General features: G+C 36.3%; 1 protein-coding gene and 1 non-coding gene across 2 annotated transcripts; one reads left to right on the plus strand and one right to left on the minus strand.

Annotated features, from left to right (window-relative positions):
• The first annotated feature begins 4,684 nt into the window (after nucleotides 1–4,684).
• LOC149492777 (small nucleolar RNA R71) lies at nucleotides 4,685–4,791 on the plus strand. Its single transcript, XR_016319031.1, has one exon. It is a non-coding gene; the product is annotated as a small nucleolar RNA R71 (small nucleolar RNA).
• A 318-nt stretch (nucleotides 4,792–5,109) lies between these two features.
• Nucleotides 5,110–18,145, minus strand: LOC149492778 (uncharacterized). The gene is made up of 3 exons (XM_089715948.1): nucleotides 17,781–18,145; nucleotides 15,756–16,938; nucleotides 5,110–5,397 (listed from the first exon to the last, which is right to left on the minus strand). Exons 1-3 carry the CDS (start codon nucleotides 18,143–18,145, stop codon nucleotides 5,110–5,112), a joined length of 1,836 nt encoding a protein of 611 aa, XP_089572074.1.
• Between the last annotated feature and the right edge of the window lie 865 nt (nucleotides 18,146–19,010).

Here is a 19,010-nt window from a genome sequence, read left to right on the forward strand (position 1 = left end):
CGCATGAAATGTTTTTTTGACGTGCCAATCAAGTTTAAATCCTATCAAACCGCTATAAGAATACTAAAATGAAAGAAATATAAAGCCTAAATAGTTTCCTACATCAAATCGATTTCTTCCTCATTAGAGATTCTATTTCCTATTCAAGTTCGGAGATTTCCCAAGGAGTCTATAAAAAGAGAGAGATTAGCTAGGTTATGATCATCTTTCAATCTCTAATTCTCTTGTTCTCTAGATAGTTTTCTCTCTCTTTAAGACTTCAAGTACTCAAGCTGGTGTCAAGATTCAAGGAAGCCATTCAAGCCAATCGTTGACTAGTTTTTATTTCTAAACTCTCTTTTGTTTATTATTCTTTATTTGATTATTTATAAATTTAATTGAGTTTAATTTATTCACTATATCGGACTAAATCTCTTTACAAGGGATATAATATAGCTTAAATTCAACTTCACTTTATAATATTAGATTTGACTTTCTTTATTTAAGTAAAATTTATTATTGATCTTAATGCTTCCAGGCAGAGTTTCTCCCTTGGATTGATTTATTTCATTAATCACTATCGAGAGAATGGTTTTTGATTATGAACAGGATAATAAATTTCATGGGAATAACAACTTGATGCAAGAGCTAGATGCTTTGACTCGTGGGAGGTTTTCATAAAATTAAAGGTCTTAATTTATGACTTCCTGAATAATCACAAGAACTCAATGATTTAATCTATGTTTAGTTGCGCCGTTGAGAGATGGGTAATTGAAGTGGTTAAAATAGCTAATAAAACATCGAGAGAGCTTATTAGCGAATTTAGGGTTATTTCTCCTTGAATAATTAAAATTAATTATCAAACTAATAGGATAAACTGGATAGAATTAAGTGAAGTCAAAATCTCTAGTAACTTCTAGCCCTTGATTTCTTTTCAACAACTTCTTGCTTGATTTCATTCTTATTGTTTTACTTTAATTTTTTTATTTTCAAATACATTCTCTTTATTGTCGTTTAAATAATAATGGTTAACATAATTTTGGTACTTGGTATACAATGTTCATGGGACAATACTCTACTCAATTTTTATTACTTGTTTGCGATTTTGTACACTTGTGAAAAAGCCTATCAAGTTTTTGGTGCCGTCGCCTGGGATTGGCGTTACCAATGTCAATACTAATTACCTTATTACTAATTTAGACATTTATTTTTCTTGTTACTTTTAATTTTTCTAGAGAGTATTTCAGGTGTTTATGCAAAGAAGATCTTGTAGAACTGAGCCTTTAGTCTTTGATCTAGAAATTGAAAAGACTTGTCGTAGGAACAACGCTGCTAGGAGAGTACGAGAGCACGAACAAGAGCAACAAGCAAACATAGCTGATGATGTAGAAATAGGGGACGTACCTCTACCAGGAGGTCAACAGATCGTGCCACCACGGGCCAACAATAACAATCAAAGACCTCAACCTCCTATTTGCACCTTGCGAGATTACACAACTCCTTCTCTTAATGGAGCCACTTCAAGTATCACCAGGCCTAGGGTGGAAGCTAAAAATTTTGAGATTAAACCTACAGTCATTCAAATACTTTCCACCTCAATTCATTTAAATCCGCAAACTTTGGAGCAAGTCAACTATGTGATGAACCGAGGAAGGAAGAATTACCCATATTCTAACTCTTATGATAACAGATTGAGGCATCATCCTAATCTTTCTTATAGAAATCCAAATAACGCCTTGAATGCACCACTAGGTTTTCCTTCTCAACAGAAGTAGACTCATGATGATCTTCTTATTGCTCTCTCTAAATCTCACATGGATTTCATGAATGAAACTCCGGTAAATCACAAAGTTTAACAAGCTGCGATAAGGAACTTAGAGATTCAATTAGGGCAGTTTGCCAACATGATGGCCTCAAGACCTCAAGGTACGTTACCTAGTAACACTAAGAAAAATTCCAAAGAACATGTACAAGCTATCATTTTGAGGAACGACAAACAATTGGAGGATCCACCTAGGAAGGAGGAAGAAAATAAAGAACAGAAAAAATTCCCATTATTGATCTTGAAGAAAAAAGGAAGTAAAGTCTTATGTTCCACCTGCTCCTTTTCTGCAAAGGCTCAAGCAATCACAAGATGATAAAAGATTCCTCAAATTTCTTGATGTTTTCAAAAAGCTGCAAATAAACATCTCTTTTGCCGAAGCCCTTGCTCAAATGCCCAGTTATGCGAAATTCTTGAAGGAGATTCTAAGCAAGAAGAGGAAGATTGATGATCAAGGAACAGTAATGCTAATAGAGGAGTGTAGTGCAATCATTCAAAATAAATTGCCTCCAAAGCTAAAAGATCTAGGAAGTTTTTCTATCCCTTTTAATATTGGAAATCTTGATTTTAAAAAAGGTTTAGCTGATTTACGTGCAATCATTAATCTTATGTTTTATGAAGTTTTCAAGATGCTAGGAATGAGAGAGCTAAAACCAATAAGGATGTCTTTACAATTAGCGGATTGATCAATAAAATATCCAAGGGGAATTATAGAAGATGTGCTCGTCAAGGTAGTTAAATTTATTTTTTCTGTTGATTTTGTTATCCTTGACATTGATGAAGATAGAGAAGGATCCCTATTCCTTGGAAGACCTTTCCTTACAACTGTAAGATCTTTGATTGATGTTTATGAAGGTAAGTTAACTTTAAGGGTAGGTCAAGAGGAAGTTGTTTTTGATTTTCTTATGATTTCAGCTTTGATTTTCTTATTTTAATCATAAAAGTTAACTTCCAAAATTTTTATGATTTCAGCTTTGACTACTTCCTTCATGTTTGGATTTAATCTCCTTTGATGCTCAATTGTAGGCTTGTAGTCTTCTTCCATCAAGATCTTATGCATGCACACACTTGGATTCATCCCCTTCAAATCTGAAATTGACCATCCTAAAGCCTTCTTATGCTTTCCTAGAACCTGTGACAAAATTTTCTCTTGATTAAGTGATAAGTGAGAAGAAATAATAACAGGGAAAGAATTGTTCTCACCTAAGAATGCATACTTTAAATGAGATGGAAGTTGTTTCAATTCTTGCTTTGGTGGTTCACTCTCTTCCTCACCTTTGATGCTTTGAATATTAATGTTAATGTCACCTTTTATTAATGGTCAATTTATCTTTAACATGGAAGGTGTCTTTTATACAATCATCAATAACATCAATTCTAAAGCAATTATTATAATCCATAGGAAGCTTACAAGATTTAAGAAAATCAAAAACAACTTTCTCTTGACCTACCCTTAAAGTTAACTTACCTTTATAAACATCAATCAAAGCTCTTGCAGTTGCAAGGAAAGGTCTTCTAAGGATTAGGGATCCTTCTCTATCTTCATCAATGTCAAGGATAACAAAATCAACAGGAAAAATAAATTTACATACCTTGACGAGCACATCTTCTATAATTCCCCTTGGATATTTTTTTTATCGATCCATCAATTGTAGAGACATCTTTATTGGTTTTAGCTCTCCTATCCCTAGCATCTTGAAAACTTCATAAGACATAAGATTAATGCTTGCACCTAAATCAGCTAAAACTTTTTCAAAATCAAGATTTCCAATATTATAAGGGATAGAAAAACTTCCTAGATCTTTTAACTTTGGAGGCAAATTTATTTTGAATGATTGCATTACACTCCTTTGTAAGCATTACCGTTCCTTAATCATCAATCTTCCTCTTCTTGATTAGAATCTCCTTTAAGAATTTCGCATAATTGGGCATTTGAGCAAGGGCTTCGTAAAACAGATGTTTATTTACAGCTTTTTGAAAACATCAAGAAATTTGAGGAAGCTTTTATCATCTTATGATTGCTTGAGCCTTTGTGGAAAAGGAGCAGGTGGAACATAAGGCTTTACTTCCTCTTTTTCTTCAAGATTGATAATGGGGATTTTTTTTCTATTCTTTATTTTCTTCCTCCTTCCTGGGTGGACCCTTCAATTGTTTGACGTTCCTCAAAGTGATAGCTTGTAACTGTTCTTTGGGATTTGTCTCAGTGTTACTAGGTAACGTACCTTGAGGTCTTGAGGCCATTATGTTGGCAAACTGCTCTAATTGAATCTCCAAGTTCCTTATCGCAGCTTGTTGGACTTTATGATTTTCTCGAGTTTCATTCATGAAATCCATATGAGAATAAGAGAGAGCGGTAAGAAGATCATCATGAGTCTTCTTCTCTTAAGAAGGAAAACTTGGTGGCGCATGCAAGGCGTTGTTTGGATTCCAATAAGAAAGATTAGGATGATTCCTCAACCTGTTATCATAAGAGTTAGAATATGGGTAATTCTTTCTTCTTTGATTCATCACATAGTTGCTTGCTCCAAAGTTTGCGGATTTAAAGTATCCAAAATGCACTTCCTGATTCCATGTTGCCCATTACACTTGTCACATGCTTGTACAATAAAATTAACAGAGTTAGTAGTCAAAAAATCCAACTTCCTTACCATATTGTCCACTTTGGCATTGAGTGCTGTAATGGCATCAATCTCATAAACTCCTGCAAGCTTCTTTCTTTCAGAGTTGTTTTGATAATGACTATTGCTTGCCATCTCTTCTATCAACTCACATGCCTCATTAATTCCCTTTCTTTCAAAAGATCCACCAGTAGTTGCATCGAAAGTAAGCTTTATGTTAGGAGACAATGCATTATAAAAAGTTTGTACTTGTAACCACTTGGGTAGGCTATGATGCGAGCACTTCCTCAATAAGTCCTTGAATCTCTCCCAAGCTTCATACAAACTCTCTTGATCATGGTGAGCAAAAGTCATTATCTCATTGCGAAGCTTTGTTGTCTTTAAAGATGGAAAGAATTTCGCCAAAAATTTTTAGGCTAGTTCCTCCCATGTAGTAAAACTTCCAGCAGGGCATGATTGTAACCAAGACCGTGCTTTATCCCTTAGAGTGAAAGGAAATAGTCTCAACCTTGTGGCATTATCAGAAACTCCATTTTGCTTAAATGTATCGCAAATCTCCAGAAAATTTGTGATATGGGCATTAGGATCTTCACTAGGTAAGCCTCCATACTGAATTGAGATGGAAAGCATTTGAATGATTGTAGGTTTAATCCTAGAATTTTTAGCTTCCACCTTAGGCCTGGTGACACTTTAAATGGCTCCATTAAGAGAAGGAGTTGTGTAATCTCGCAAGGTGCAAATAGGAAGTTGAGGTCTTCGATTATCATTGTTGGGCCGTGGTGGCATGATTTGCTGATCTCCTGATAGAGGTACGTCCCTTGTTTCTAAATCATTAGCCATGTCTACTTGTTGCTCTTGTTCGCGCTCTCGTACTCTCCTAGCAGCATTGTTCCTACGACAAGTCTTTTCAATTTTTGAATCAAAGACAAAGGGTTCAGTTCTAAAAGACCTTCTTTGCATAAAAACCTGAAATACTCTCTAGAAAAAGTAAAAGTAACAAGAAAAATAAATGTCTAAATGAGTAATAGGGTAATTAGTATTGATATTGGTAATGCTAATCCTCGGCAACGGCGCCAAAAACTTGATAGGCTTTTTTACAAGTGTACGAAATCGCAAATAAGTAATAAAGAGTGAGTAGAGTACCGTCCCACGAAGATTGTATACCAAGTACCAAAATTGTGTTAACCTATTATTATTTAAACGATAATAAAGAGAATGTATTTGAAAATAAAAGAATTAAAGTAAAACAATAAGAATGAAATCAAGCAAGAAGTTGTTGAAAAGAAATCAAGGGCTAAAAGTTACTAGGGATTTTGACTTTACTTAATTCTATCCAGTTTATCTTATTAGTTTGATAATCAATTTTAATTATTCAAGAAGGAGAAATAACCTTAAATTTGCTAATAAGCTCTCTTGATGTTTTATTAGCTATTTCAACCCACTTAAATTACCCATCTCTCAATGGCGCATCCAAATATAGATTAAATCACTGGGTTCTTGTGATTATTCAAGAATTCATAAATTAAGACCTTTAATTTATGAAAATCTCCTACGAGTCAAACCATCTAGCTCTCGCATCAAGTTGTTATTCTCATGAAATTTATTACCCTGTTTATATCAAAAACCCTTCTCTGGATAGTGATTAATGAAATAAATCAATCCAGGGGGAGAAACTCTACCTGGAAGCATTAAGATCAATAATAAATTTTATTTAAATAAAGAAAGGCAAATCTAATATTATAAACTGGAGTTGAATTTGAGCTACATTATATCCCTAGTAAAGAGATTTAGTTCAACATAGTGAATAAATCAAACTCAATTAAATTTGTAAATAATCCAATAAAGAAGAATAAACAAAAGAGAGTTTAGAAATAAAAACTAGTCAATGACTGACTTGAATGACTTCCTTGAATCTTGACACTAGCTTGAGTACTTGGAGTCTTAAAGAGAGAGAAAACTATCTAGAGAATAAGAGAATCAGAGATCGAAAGATGATCTTAACCAAGCTAATCTCTCTCTTGTTTCATAGACTCCTTAGGAAATCTCTGAACTTGATTAGGAAATAGAATCTCTAATGAGGAAGAAATTGATTTGATGTAGGAAATTATTTAGGCTTTGTATTTATTCTAATTTAGGATTCTTCTAGCGGTTTGATAGGATTAAACTTGATTGGCACGTCAAAAAAATATTTCAAGTGGGTCCATGCAAGGGCAAGGCTAGATGTGACATCCCGACCCGGCAAAGTGATCCTAGGATGGCAGGCTAGCTAGGGTAGTGGAATGCGAGACACAAGAATGAATTGAATCATATATCGAAAAGGGGGAAACTAATCATTAGAGGCTCCTTTTGGTGGAATGGCTGGAGAGCTGGAAGAACTCTAGGGTTAAGCGTGCTCGCTTAACGGAAATCCTAGGATGGGTGACCTCCTGGGAAGTTTTCCATTTCACCTGCGGGACAAAACCGTGCGGGCGGGTGTATGTGTTGGCCGGATTAGGCCGGGGCACAACCCCGTGGCCAAAGCGGACAATTCCTCTGGTGATTAGAGTCAGGCGTGACAGTTGGTATCAGAGCCGGACCCCCTCCAGTAGATGTATGGTTCGAGGACAAACCACGCGGAAGCTGGTGGGCCTGTGACATCCCGACCCGGCAAAGCGATCCTAGGATGGCAGGCTAGCTAGGGTAGTGGAATGCGGGACACAGGAATGAATTGAATCATATATCAAAAAAGGGGGGATTAGATTAGAGGTGCTTTTTGGTGGAATGGCTGGAGAGTTGAAAGAACTCCAGGGTTAAGCGTGCTCGCTTAACGGAAATCCTAGGATGGGTGACCTCCTGGGAAGTTTCCCATTTCACCTGTGGGACAAAACCGTGCGGGCGGGTGTATGTGTTGGCCGGATTAGGCCGGGGCACAACCCTATGGCCAAAGCAGACAATTCCTCTAATGATTAGAGTCGGACGTACAACCCCGTGGCCAAAGCGGACAATTCCTCTGGTGATTAGAGTCGGGTGTGACAGTTGGTATCAGAGCCGGACCCCCTCCAGTAGATGTATGGTTCGAGGACAAACCACGCGGAAGCTGGTGGGCCTGTGACATCCCGACCCGGCAAAGCGATCCTAGGATGGCAGGCTAGCTAGGGTAGTGGAATGCGGGACACAGGAATGAATTGAATCATATATCAAAAAAGGGGGGATTAGATTAGAGGTGCTTTTTGGTGGAATGGCTGGAGAGTTGGAAGAATTCCAGGGTTAAGCGTGCTCGCTTAACGGAAATCCTAGGATGGGTGACCTCCTGGGAAGTTTCCCATTTCACCTGTGGGACAAAACCGTGTGGGCGAGTGTATGTGTTGGCCGGATTAGGCTGGGGCACAACCCTATGGCCAAAGAAGACAATTCCTCTAATGATTAGAGTCGGACGTACAACCCCGTGGCCAAAGCGGACAATTCCTCTGGTGATTAGAGTCGGGTGTGTGACATCCTACCGAGTCGAGTCTTTGCATAGTCGAGTCTTTGCATAGAGTCGAGTTGAGTCGAGTTGAACCAAACCCGGTTGGGGTAGAATGGGATTATTAGTGGACTTACTTGATTGAGAGAAAAAGAGCAAAGTGTAAGGATTAGGATTTAATGGCATTAAAAGAACAAGCTTGGGTATTAAGTTATAGCTTTTTGACAATTGAGGTATCATTTAGTAAGTTTCCATCATTTATCTTGATTTTGTGATGACTTACCCGTAATCATCATTTTACTTTCCCATTGTTCATCTTTATCTTTATCTTCTTCATATTTCTTCATCCATTTAGGCAACCTCAATTCTCTCCAAGTAAGTAGAATTACTTGCAGCTTATTGTTATTCAGTCTCTACTTGAGTGATATTGTAGATAAGTTGTAAGAATTTTGATGTGTATAGGAGAAGGGAGTTCAAAGAGTGTAGAGAAGAGAAGCTAGAACAGAGCTCAAGCTTTTTGGAGTAAAGGTTTGATATCTCTTGATTTTTATTATTGTCTTTGCATGAGAATTTGTGTGGTGTGTTGCTATTGAGACAATATATTGCTTCATGTTGGAGAATGGTAGTGGTGAGAAAACAGGGGAGGTATTGAGTTTATGTTGAAAATAGGGGAGGACTTCATCTTGATTTTGACCCTAGTTAATGATGGAATTAGGAAGTGTCATAGAAGAGTTATTTGTTCCTCTATGTGTTAGCTTTGCATGGGTTTTTGAATCACCCAAATTGGATTTGTATATTGAGAGATATGACTAAAAGAGTGAAGACTGCGCAGGCTGGAAAAGCGTCGCGACCTGGCACTGCGTAGGCTGGAAGCACGTCGCGCGCTCGCGACTTTGCACTGCGCGCTCACGACTTTCACTTCAAACTCACTGACTCTCATTTTGCTCTTCTCGCGCTCGCGACCTTGCAAGACGCGCTCGCGAAGTTGGCCCTTGGCCTGGAAGCGCTCGCGACTTGCGTTGCGCGCTCGCGTAGTTGGCATGAAAACTCACTGTCTCTCATTTGGCACACTACGCGCTCGCGACTCTCAAGTACGCGATCGCGACTTGTGCCTGATAACACACTGTCTCTTATTTTCTGCATCTCGCGCTCGCGACTTCCACAGGCGCGCTCGTGACTTGGCTTTTCCTGCATTTTTGGACTTTCTTTTTCTATGTAATTGGGTTCTTTGCTCAACTTGTATGCATCCAATCATTTCAAAACAAAAAGACAACATTAGAACATGTATCAAAACAACATCCAAGCATGCAAATGATGTGAAATCATATGAACATTATAATTTATGAAGTGATGAACTATTACTATGATGTTGTGTTATACATTTGACATACCAACATTATGCTCCATTGAGGTTAGGTAGAAACCATGTCGATAAGGCCATGTCGCGACATAGGATAGCAGATCCGCGCCTCATACAGTTTGTTACTCCGGCTACAGGCCGTTGAGTGGATACGATTATATGGGCCATAGCAGCCAAGTATACAGTATTCATCCAGTTTATACAGTTTTTCTTATCACCTCGGTTTCGCTATAACCTTATGGAGCCATACAGATATCTGGACATAACATTACATAAATCATACAGATAAATGAAAGATATCATGATATGTGTGCTTATATGTGCCTTGTGTGCCTACATGATTCTTTATATACAAGTATGTGCTTTATTGTTTCTTTCCTTGTTGAGATATCCACTGAGCTTTATTTGCTCAGCGAGTTACCTGTTTAACTCGCAGGTTTTGAGACTGGTCCGTAGAGGGTCCGTTTACAACTGCTGCCGTTCATCTGTAGAAGACTCGGTCTTCAGGGTAGAAACTCATTTTGTTATTCTTTTTATGGCATGTACAGGGCATACAGTTGGGCCCAATCCATTTTGTAACTAGTATCATGTCTTGTAAAGATTATAGACAGTATTAATATAACAGCATCAGTACATTATTCCTATAAGCAATCTCAGCATGATATTAGATTCATTATACATTATGATTTCAGCATGTCAGTTCATTCAGTCAACCAGTTTGTAGCGTCTCGTCTCGGTTTATTCGGGTTTACGGGTGGACCGGGAAGGGATGTTACAGGGTGTGACACTAGAGTTGTCGTTTTCGGCCCAATATGAAGTCAGGCAATTAGCACGAGCGTACTAGAAAGCATGGTCTGGGCGTGCTATGCTACAAGTCTCCAGGGTGGATGCAGCACGGGCCATGCTCAAGTGAGCGTGCTATGCTACAAGTCTCTAGGGTGGATGCAGCACGGGCCATGCTCAAGTGAGCGTGCTATGCTACAAGTCTCTAGGGTGGATGCAGCACGGGCCATGCTCAAGTGAGCACGCCCCTGGATCGACATTCTCTTTAGGCACGGGCATGCCAGATAGCATAGCTGGGCTTGCTAAGCACTTAGCCTCCATGCTGAATTTAAGGGAATTTATCATTCCCTTCATATGTTTTGCTTCCTAATTTTTTTGTTTAAAAGGTTTGTCTATTATAGTTGGTAGTTGATTTGCATTTGTCCTCAGTCTTATCTGATTTGCATATTATAGTCTAGAAGGTGTATTGTTTATCAATCAAATTGGAAACTTAAATTTACTTTCTCCGCAGGCTAATAGGAAGAGGAACTGTAGAGTTTACCATTAAGAATGGAGACGGTTCAACATTTTCCCCAGAAGCTGTTGGGGAACCAAGGAAGAATAATATCAAAGTGATGTTACCTTAGATTTATTTGAAATTAATTATAGGTTTGTTTAATTAGACAATTGAAACTACCTAAATGAAGCAGTTGATAATTTTAATCAAATGGATAAGGTTGGGTGTGAACCTGACCGTGTTAGATATTGTACACTCATTGATATTCATGCAAAAGTTGGGTTTCTTGATTTTGCTGGCCTTTCTCCTGACACATTCACTTGTGTATAAACTGCCTTGGAAAAGTTGGCCATTTAGCTGCTGCTTACATGCTATTTTGCGAGATGGTTAAACAATGATGTATTCCCAATTTAGTCACTTACAATATCATGAAATTACGAGACCGCATTAAAGCTTTACCGTGAGATGCAGAACGAAGGATTTCAACCTGATAAAGTAACTTATAGTATAGTTATGGAAGTGCTTGGACACTCCATGACATCCTGGGTTAGTGTATAAGGCTTGGTTCAGTCCTTCCCTTACGAGCTAGCTTTCGGGGCGAAGTTAGGGGTCCAGATCCTTATCAGTATCATCCCACGAAGATTGTATACCAAGTACCAAAATTGTATTGACCTATTATTATTTAAACGACAATAAAGAGAATGTATTTGAAAATAAAGGAATTAAAGTAAAAATAATAAGAATGAAATCAAGCAAGAAGTTGTTGAAAAGAAATCAAGGGTCAAAAGTTATTAGAGATTTTGACTTCACTTAATTCTATCTAGTTTATCATATTAGTTTGATAATTAATTTTAATTATTCAAGAAGGAGAAATAACCCTAAGTTCGCTAATAAGCTCTCTTGATGTTTTATTATCTACTAAGTTCTTGTGATTATTCAGTAATTCATAAATTAAGACCTTTAATTTTATGAAAACCTCCCACGAGTCAAACCATATAACTCTCGTGTCAAGTAGTTATTCCTATGAAATTTATTACCCTATTCATATAAAAAACCCTTCCCTCGACAGTGATTAATGAAATAAATCAATCCTGGGGAGAAACTTTACATGGAAGCATTAAGATCAATAATAAATTTTACTTAAATGAAGAAAATCAAATCTAATATTATAAACTGGAATTGAATTTAAACTACATCATATCCCTAGTAAAAAGATTTAGTTCGACATAGTGAATAAATTAAACTCAATTAAATTTGTAAATAATCCCATAAAGAATAATAAACAAAAGAGAGTTTAGAAATAAAAACTAGTCAACGATTGACTTGAATAGCTTTGTTGAATCTTGACACCGGCTTGAATAATTGAAGTCTTAAAGATAGAGAAAACTATCTAGAGAACAAGAGAATCAGAGATCAAAAGATGATCATAACCTAGCTAATCTCTGTCTTTTTATAGACTTCTTGGAAATCTCCGTACTTGATTAGGAAATAGAATCTCTAATGAGGAAGAAATCAATTTGATATAGGAAACTGTTTAAGTTTTGTATTTCTTCCAAGTTAAGATTCTTCTAGCGGTTTGATAGGATTTAAACTTGATTGGCACGTTAGAAAAATATTTCATGCGGGTCCATGCAAGCAGCACAACTAGAATTGTCATTTTCGGCCCAATATGAAGTCAAGCAATCAGTACGGGCGTGCTATGCTCCGAGTCTCCAGGGTAGATGTAGCACAGGCCGTGCTCAGGTGAGCACGCCCTTGGATCAACATTCTCTTGAGGCACGAGCATGCCAGATAGTACGGCTGGGGTGTGCTAAGCTCTGAGCCTCCATATTGGAATTTAAGGGAATTTATCATTCCCTTCATATCTTTTGCTTCCTAATTTTTTTGTTTAAAAGATTTGTCTATTATAGTTGGTAGTTGGTTTGCATTTGTCCTCAGTCTTATCTGATTTGCATATTACAGTCTAGAAGGTATATTGTTTATCAATCAAATTGGAAACTTAAATTTACTTTCTCCGCAGGCTGATAGAAAGAGGAACTGTAGAGTTTACCATTGAGAATGGAGACGGTTCAACATTTTCCCCAGAAGCTGGTGGGGAACCAAGGAAGAATAATATCAAAGTGATGTTACCTTAGATTTATTTGAAATTAATTATAGGTTTGTTTAATTAGACAATTGAAACTACCTAAATGAAGCAGTTGATGATTTTAATCAAATGGGGAAAGGAGGGTGTGAACCTGACCGTGTTCCATATTGTACACTCACTGATATTCATGCAAAAGCTGGGTTTCTTGATTTTGCTGGCCTTTCTCCTGACACATTCACTTGTGTATAAACTGCCTTGGAAAAGCTGGCCATTTAGCTGCTGCTCACATGCTATTTTGCTAGATGGTTAAACAATGATGTATTCCCAATTTAGTCACTTACAATATCATGAAATTACGAGACCGCATTAAAGCTTTACCGTGAGATGCAGAATGAAGGATTTCAACCTGATAAAGTAACTTATAGTGTAGTTATGGAAGTGCTTGGACACTGTGGTTATCTTGATAAAGCAGTAGCAGTGTTTTCTGAGATGAAAAAAGAGAATTGGGTGCCTGATGAGCCTATCTATTATAAAATTTTAATTAATTCGACTTTTTTGGTTGTTAAGTCTTATTATAGGATTAATTTTGAAAGTATAGTTTATCGTCAATATACATGATTATTAAACCAGCTCTTAAAAGTATCATTTATAACATTATTATAGACCTTTAGATTGCACATAGATTTTATCATGCATGTCTTCAAAACATTATATATTTTTTTTAAAGAACATCTTTTAAGTATTTATGATTTATATTTATTTTAAAATATTAAATAATCAATCTTTTAAAGTAAAGTCGAGGACAATTTTATTTTAAGATTTTAACATAAACACTTTCTATTGAGTTTCAACTTAATTTTTCAAAATAACATAATAATAATTATTCAACTAATTTATTAATACCTGTGCGCGAAGTGCGGGAATTACGACTAGTATTAACATATATTTGAGAAGTTCAAGATACTGATTATGACTAGTATTAACGTATACTTGAGAAGTTCAAGATAATGATTGGTCACTTAGACACGCGACTAGTTCAATTTGAATCAAAATTGGGCCAATTTTAGTGAAATAAAATCTGTTTGGAACCACTTATCCTGAAATTTGAAAAGAATTGGCCAATTCAGAATTGACGGTTCCTAAGCCCGTTAAGGTTCTGTGAACCCTCCGCAGAAGGCAAAATTAATGCTCGAATGCGGTATGCTCACATGTGTGTTTTATGAAGTCGCCACCTAGTTTATTTTTATAAGGGAAAACTAAGAAAGAACCCTAAATGACTCCAATTTTAATTAACCTAAGTCTAGATTAATTATCCCAAAGTTTAAGGCATAATCTACGAACCCGAGGTGGATCCCGAGACTATGTCATGCTGATTAACTAACCTAAGTGTAAATGATTTGCAAGGTAATTTGATGCAATTGGACCAGTAAAGTGTTTTGGTGATTTCGACTTGCCGCTCGGGGTTAAATCTCGAACGTGCCTACGTACTCTGGTTTGAATGAGAGATCAAAGCCGACGTAGTTCGATAAAGGCTATTCAAAAGCATCTTGAAGGGGTATGCTTCATGCATGAGTGTGTGCATGCTTCGTGCATTTTTTAGGCATTTTTGCCAAAGATTGATTGACTTGTTGTTTTAGGCATTTGTTGCCAAAAGGTGTTTGATTGGGCAATTTATTGCCAAAAATTGATGTTTGGGCTATTTGTCGCCAAAATGGTTGATTAAGGCATTTGTGCCAAAAGTTGATATTTGATTAGGTAATTTATTGCCAAAGAAAAGGTGATATTTGAGCGATTTGTCGCCAAAAGGTGGTTATTTGAATTATAGGCAATTTGTTGCCAAAAGCGATTGATTAAACCGTAGGCAATTTGTTGCCAAAACGTGATTGATTAAACTGTAGGCAATTTATTGCCAAAAACGTGATTGATTAAGGCTTTTAGCCACAATTATTGATTAATTGGACTTTTAGCCGAACTGTTCGAAATAAAGGCAATTACACCGTAGTTATTAATTAACTAGACACTTTAGCCAATATGTTCGGAGTTTAGCATTAATGCCACGATTATTGATTAACCGGGCATTTTAGCCTAAACTTATTTACTTAAGGCAGTTTGCTGCCAAAATGACGATGGTGTGAATGCAGTTATTTAATTAGAGTTTAGAGTAGAAGAGAAATATGCACAAAATGCTGAAATTAAATAGGCAGAGTTTCGTTATTACCTGAGTTAATCGGCGGCCGCTTCTTAGCTTTAGTTTGAAAATTCCAGATTAAGCTTCTCGTTTGGGGAATACTAATTAAAATTAATTCAATTAAGTGACCAAATATCACAACAGCAGAGTAATAAAAGCCTATACTAAATGCAGAAAAGCAGTAGAAGAACCGCAAGGAATGTAGGAGAGAAGAGAGCGTCCGTCAACACAAACTGAGTCCCCAAAACTGTCGATTCGGGGCTCTTTTTATAGGAAAAACCAGGCTGGAGGGCGGGCGCCGCCGCCGTGGACAACGGCTGCTACCACCCTACCCTGTCCACTTGCTAGTCTGTCGTTCCAAAGGTTTTTTCGGGAGTTTCGTACCTCCAAAAAATATTCCGGGACCAGTTCCGCGATCCTCGTAATTTTCCAGACGTTTTAAGTACCATATTAGCATACTTTCGGTGAACTTTCCGAATGGCCTTCGGTCCGGCCGGACTGTTTGCAGTCCGAGAAAACAAGCTTTTTGAGCCTCAAAAATATGCTTAGACATATACTTATTTATCCCAATGATGGACAAGCTAACTACTAATACATAAGAGGGTGTCATTTGGTACATTTTATTTGCATATGAAATTGTCATAATTAATGAAATGAATTGAGGAACTACACTAGAAATTGGAACTATAGAGGAGAACTTTTGAGCCTGAGAGTTGTGGGCTAAGCAGAAATAAGATGAAATACGTGTACTGCGAGTTTGGTTTCAAAAAGCAATGAATAGTTGAGATATAATTTATTAGTTATAACATATATAATTTTTATTAACTTTATTATTTTTATTTTTATATTTAAAAATTATTTATAAAACAAATTAAATCATGAGTTTCTACAACCATTACAGACAATGCACGTTAAGAAAAACTAGAAATATATATTGTTGAAAAATTCTCAGGCTTGTGTTTCTGGTTGCAAGTCACTGACTAGCCCAGCAGCCACGGCTCCTCCTAAATCACTAATGTTTCCATGATTCAAGAAGAGAGCTCCAAAAATGGCAGTAAAAAATGCAATTCCAAAACAAGTTCCAACATTTCCAGGGATTGCCGATGCAACTGCATAGCCTACACAAGTACCAAGAGCTCTACTCCATGACAACCACCCACAAAATGAACCTTCTTTCCCTTGCGGAGAGCAATCAATTAGCAGAACCCGTCCAAAAGCGTGCGAAACCCCAACAGAAGTGCCTTGTATTCCAGCCAAAACCAGTACAAGTCCTTTATGCCAAATCTTGCCCCGGAAATAGAACCCAACTGCTGCTGTAACTATTGACAGATAAAACCCTATCAAATGCATCTTCACTGCATTTGCCTTGCTAATTTGCTGTAATGGATGCATGAGTGGCAATGAAACGATAGGAAAAAGAAAATAAGCTAACCAACAATACAGTATAAATGATGGTTTGAAGCATAATTCTCCGATCAGATACAGAACTGCACTGGTGAAAATGGACATTGTAGTAAATGAGGAAAGGAAAGCCAATACTAAGCTTCCAATAGCATGTGGGTATTTGAAAATAGATAGGAAATGGGATATTGATGATATAGAATTAGCAGAAGGTGGTGCAGGTTCAATAGAAAGCACATGAGGCAAACCAGCAAGCCATATAAGGCCACTGAAAATTGAGACAATCCAAAGACTTATAAATTGTTCGCCATGACTAAGCATATGGTAAATGAAGGTTGAAATAATGGCAGAGCCTATGCCACCAGCAGCAGTAGCATAAAGTGAGAGCCAACTTGAGACACCACTGCGTTCTGGAAATTGGGTTGTTTGAAGAGCTGGACCAGTAAAACCTCGAATCATTAGCCCAAGATGGCGAGTATGAGAAGCTGTAGCGACAATACTAGCTGCAACAATGGCTGCAATATATGGAGGGAAGATCCATGTGACTTTGAAAAACCCTGCAGGTAAACAGAAGAAAGCTCCAATAGCTATTGCTGCTGCTGTAATTAGTAGTTGGTTATGGCCATGGTCCAGGTGAGTGGAAATGGAGCCAACTATAGGAGCAGCCAAAAACAAGCCTATACCCCATGAAAAAGAAGTCCACTCTAATGGAGAGAATTTTGAGTTGCTCAAAGTTATGGATCGATGTGTTAGAGTCTCATACCTGCAGTTTCAGCAAATTTATGTTTTGAATTATTGGTGAACACATGATTTAGACTGAGGAAGTCAATATTTATCCATGTGTGTGTATATATAATTATGCTAATTAATTAATGCATTTGAAATATGTCCAATTAAATTATGTTAAAATATTTAAAAATAAAATGAGAAATGCATATATTAAATTTTAAATTTTGGAGTTTTAAGTTAAAAAATACTTATGATTAACATAAAAAAATGCATATACACTAAAAAAATTTTGAAAGATATATGGGGATGAAAGTGAAGGTTAATTGGAATTGGGTAAAAAAAAAAAAAGCATATATTGTAAAACAATTTTAAAAATTCAAGGGCAAATTTGAAAATATTCTACCAGCATGGAAATTATTTAGATTTGCGAGAGGGGAAAAGAAAGTGAATATTACTTAAAAATTAAGATAAAAGAAAATAGGATATATCATATATTTGTTGAACTTGAGCTTCCGTCTAATAAATATGTATAGGAACTTAAAAAACTAAACTGAAGATGAGCTCGTTTTTTGAACGAGCTCGATAAATAGGTCCAATATTAACTTGTTAAGCTTATCAAACAATTTCAGAGAAGTTTATTTCGAGCCTAATTCACGAGCTTGATTCATCTAAGTTCTATGTATTATAAAATCATTTCAAAATTTCTTGAAGATTGCTGTTTACATATTTTAATTCAAAATTATATTTAATAATTTTCAATTTAGTATCAATTGATTTGTCTCCGATATTTGTAAGTATGCGGATTTGAATCTCAATCAGAAACAAGCAAATAAAAAAATTCACATGTTTAACCTAATATAATATCAGAAAGCTTACAGTTGGATTTCCTTTTTGGTACATGAAGAGCCATAGTGGGTAGAGGTCCAGCCTCCAGCAGGTTCAGGTGGCAGCTTCAAGATTTGGCTGATGATGAGTGGGAAAAGAACTGGAACAAGAGTATTATGAATGAAATAAGAACATAACTCATATAAATACCAAAACCCAACCTCTCTATTTGAAGGCTTAGCCAAAGTATCAGTATAAGCAGAACTGTAAATTTCCTCAGCCCTCTCAATTTTCGTTGCTGTGTTGTTAACGTCAGGTGTGGCCATAAGATGACTATCATCATTCTTTCCAATTTCACATGCCATTGAGACTGGTTCTTGATTACTTTCCATCTCATTAACGCTTGTTTCTGCCATTTTAATCGAGTGTTTATAAAAGAAATGGAGACAGACTAATTTTGTGAGAAGGAAGTAATGGCATAAATAGTGGGATTGGTGCTTATGATGGCCTTGCCCAGCTGGTTACGACATTATCGAGAGAATTTCAGTAGCCTCGGTGAGTTCAGTAATCTATAATCATAGACTTGTCTTTGTACTTTCTTTTTCTTCTTCTTTTTCTTTTTTTTTCCTTGCTTCTATAGGATATACTTCCAGTAGCAAAGTTGACAGCAAATGTCCTCGCGACGGTCACGTTGTTTTTGGACAAAAATATATAGAACTTGTCATATTTTGATGTCTGGCCATCGGTCTGTTTTTCCTAGAAACTAAAAATCATGTATGTCTCCGCATTAATTTCAATTTGCAAAAAATAAAAATGAAAAAAATTTTTATCATTTTTTAAAATCCACATGCAAATATTTAATTGTGGAGTAATACTTAATTGTGGACACAATACTTTCGCAAATTAAATAATTATTGCACATTAAGATATAATTTAATAATAAGTGCATTAATCTATCTGACACTTCCCTGCTCAAAAGAAAAAAAAAAAAGAATTATTTATAAATGGAAAGAGTACTATATTTATCATTAAATTATTACATGTTGGTGTACACGAATTTTAATTCAGAAAAAGACATGTTAACTCGAGAGGTATGCACTTAATACATCTAATAACTATGGGTATTCCTCCCTCCACCCGAAAAAAAAAAAAAAAAAGAAAAGAAAATATAGTAATAAAAGTAACAATTTACGAACTTTTATTGAATTATTATTATCTTTTTTATTTTTTCAAACATAATAAAAAAATAGATAGTATGATCCAATCCAATTCGATCCGATG

This window comes from Jatropha curcas, chromosome 11 (genome assembly GCF_041381405.1).
Source record: "Jatropha curcas cultivar XTBG-Jc1 chromosome 11, XTBG_Jcur_1.0, whole genome shotgun sequence".
NCBI lineage: Eukaryota > Viridiplantae > Streptophyta > Magnoliopsida > Malpighiales > Euphorbiaceae > Jatropha > Jatropha curcas.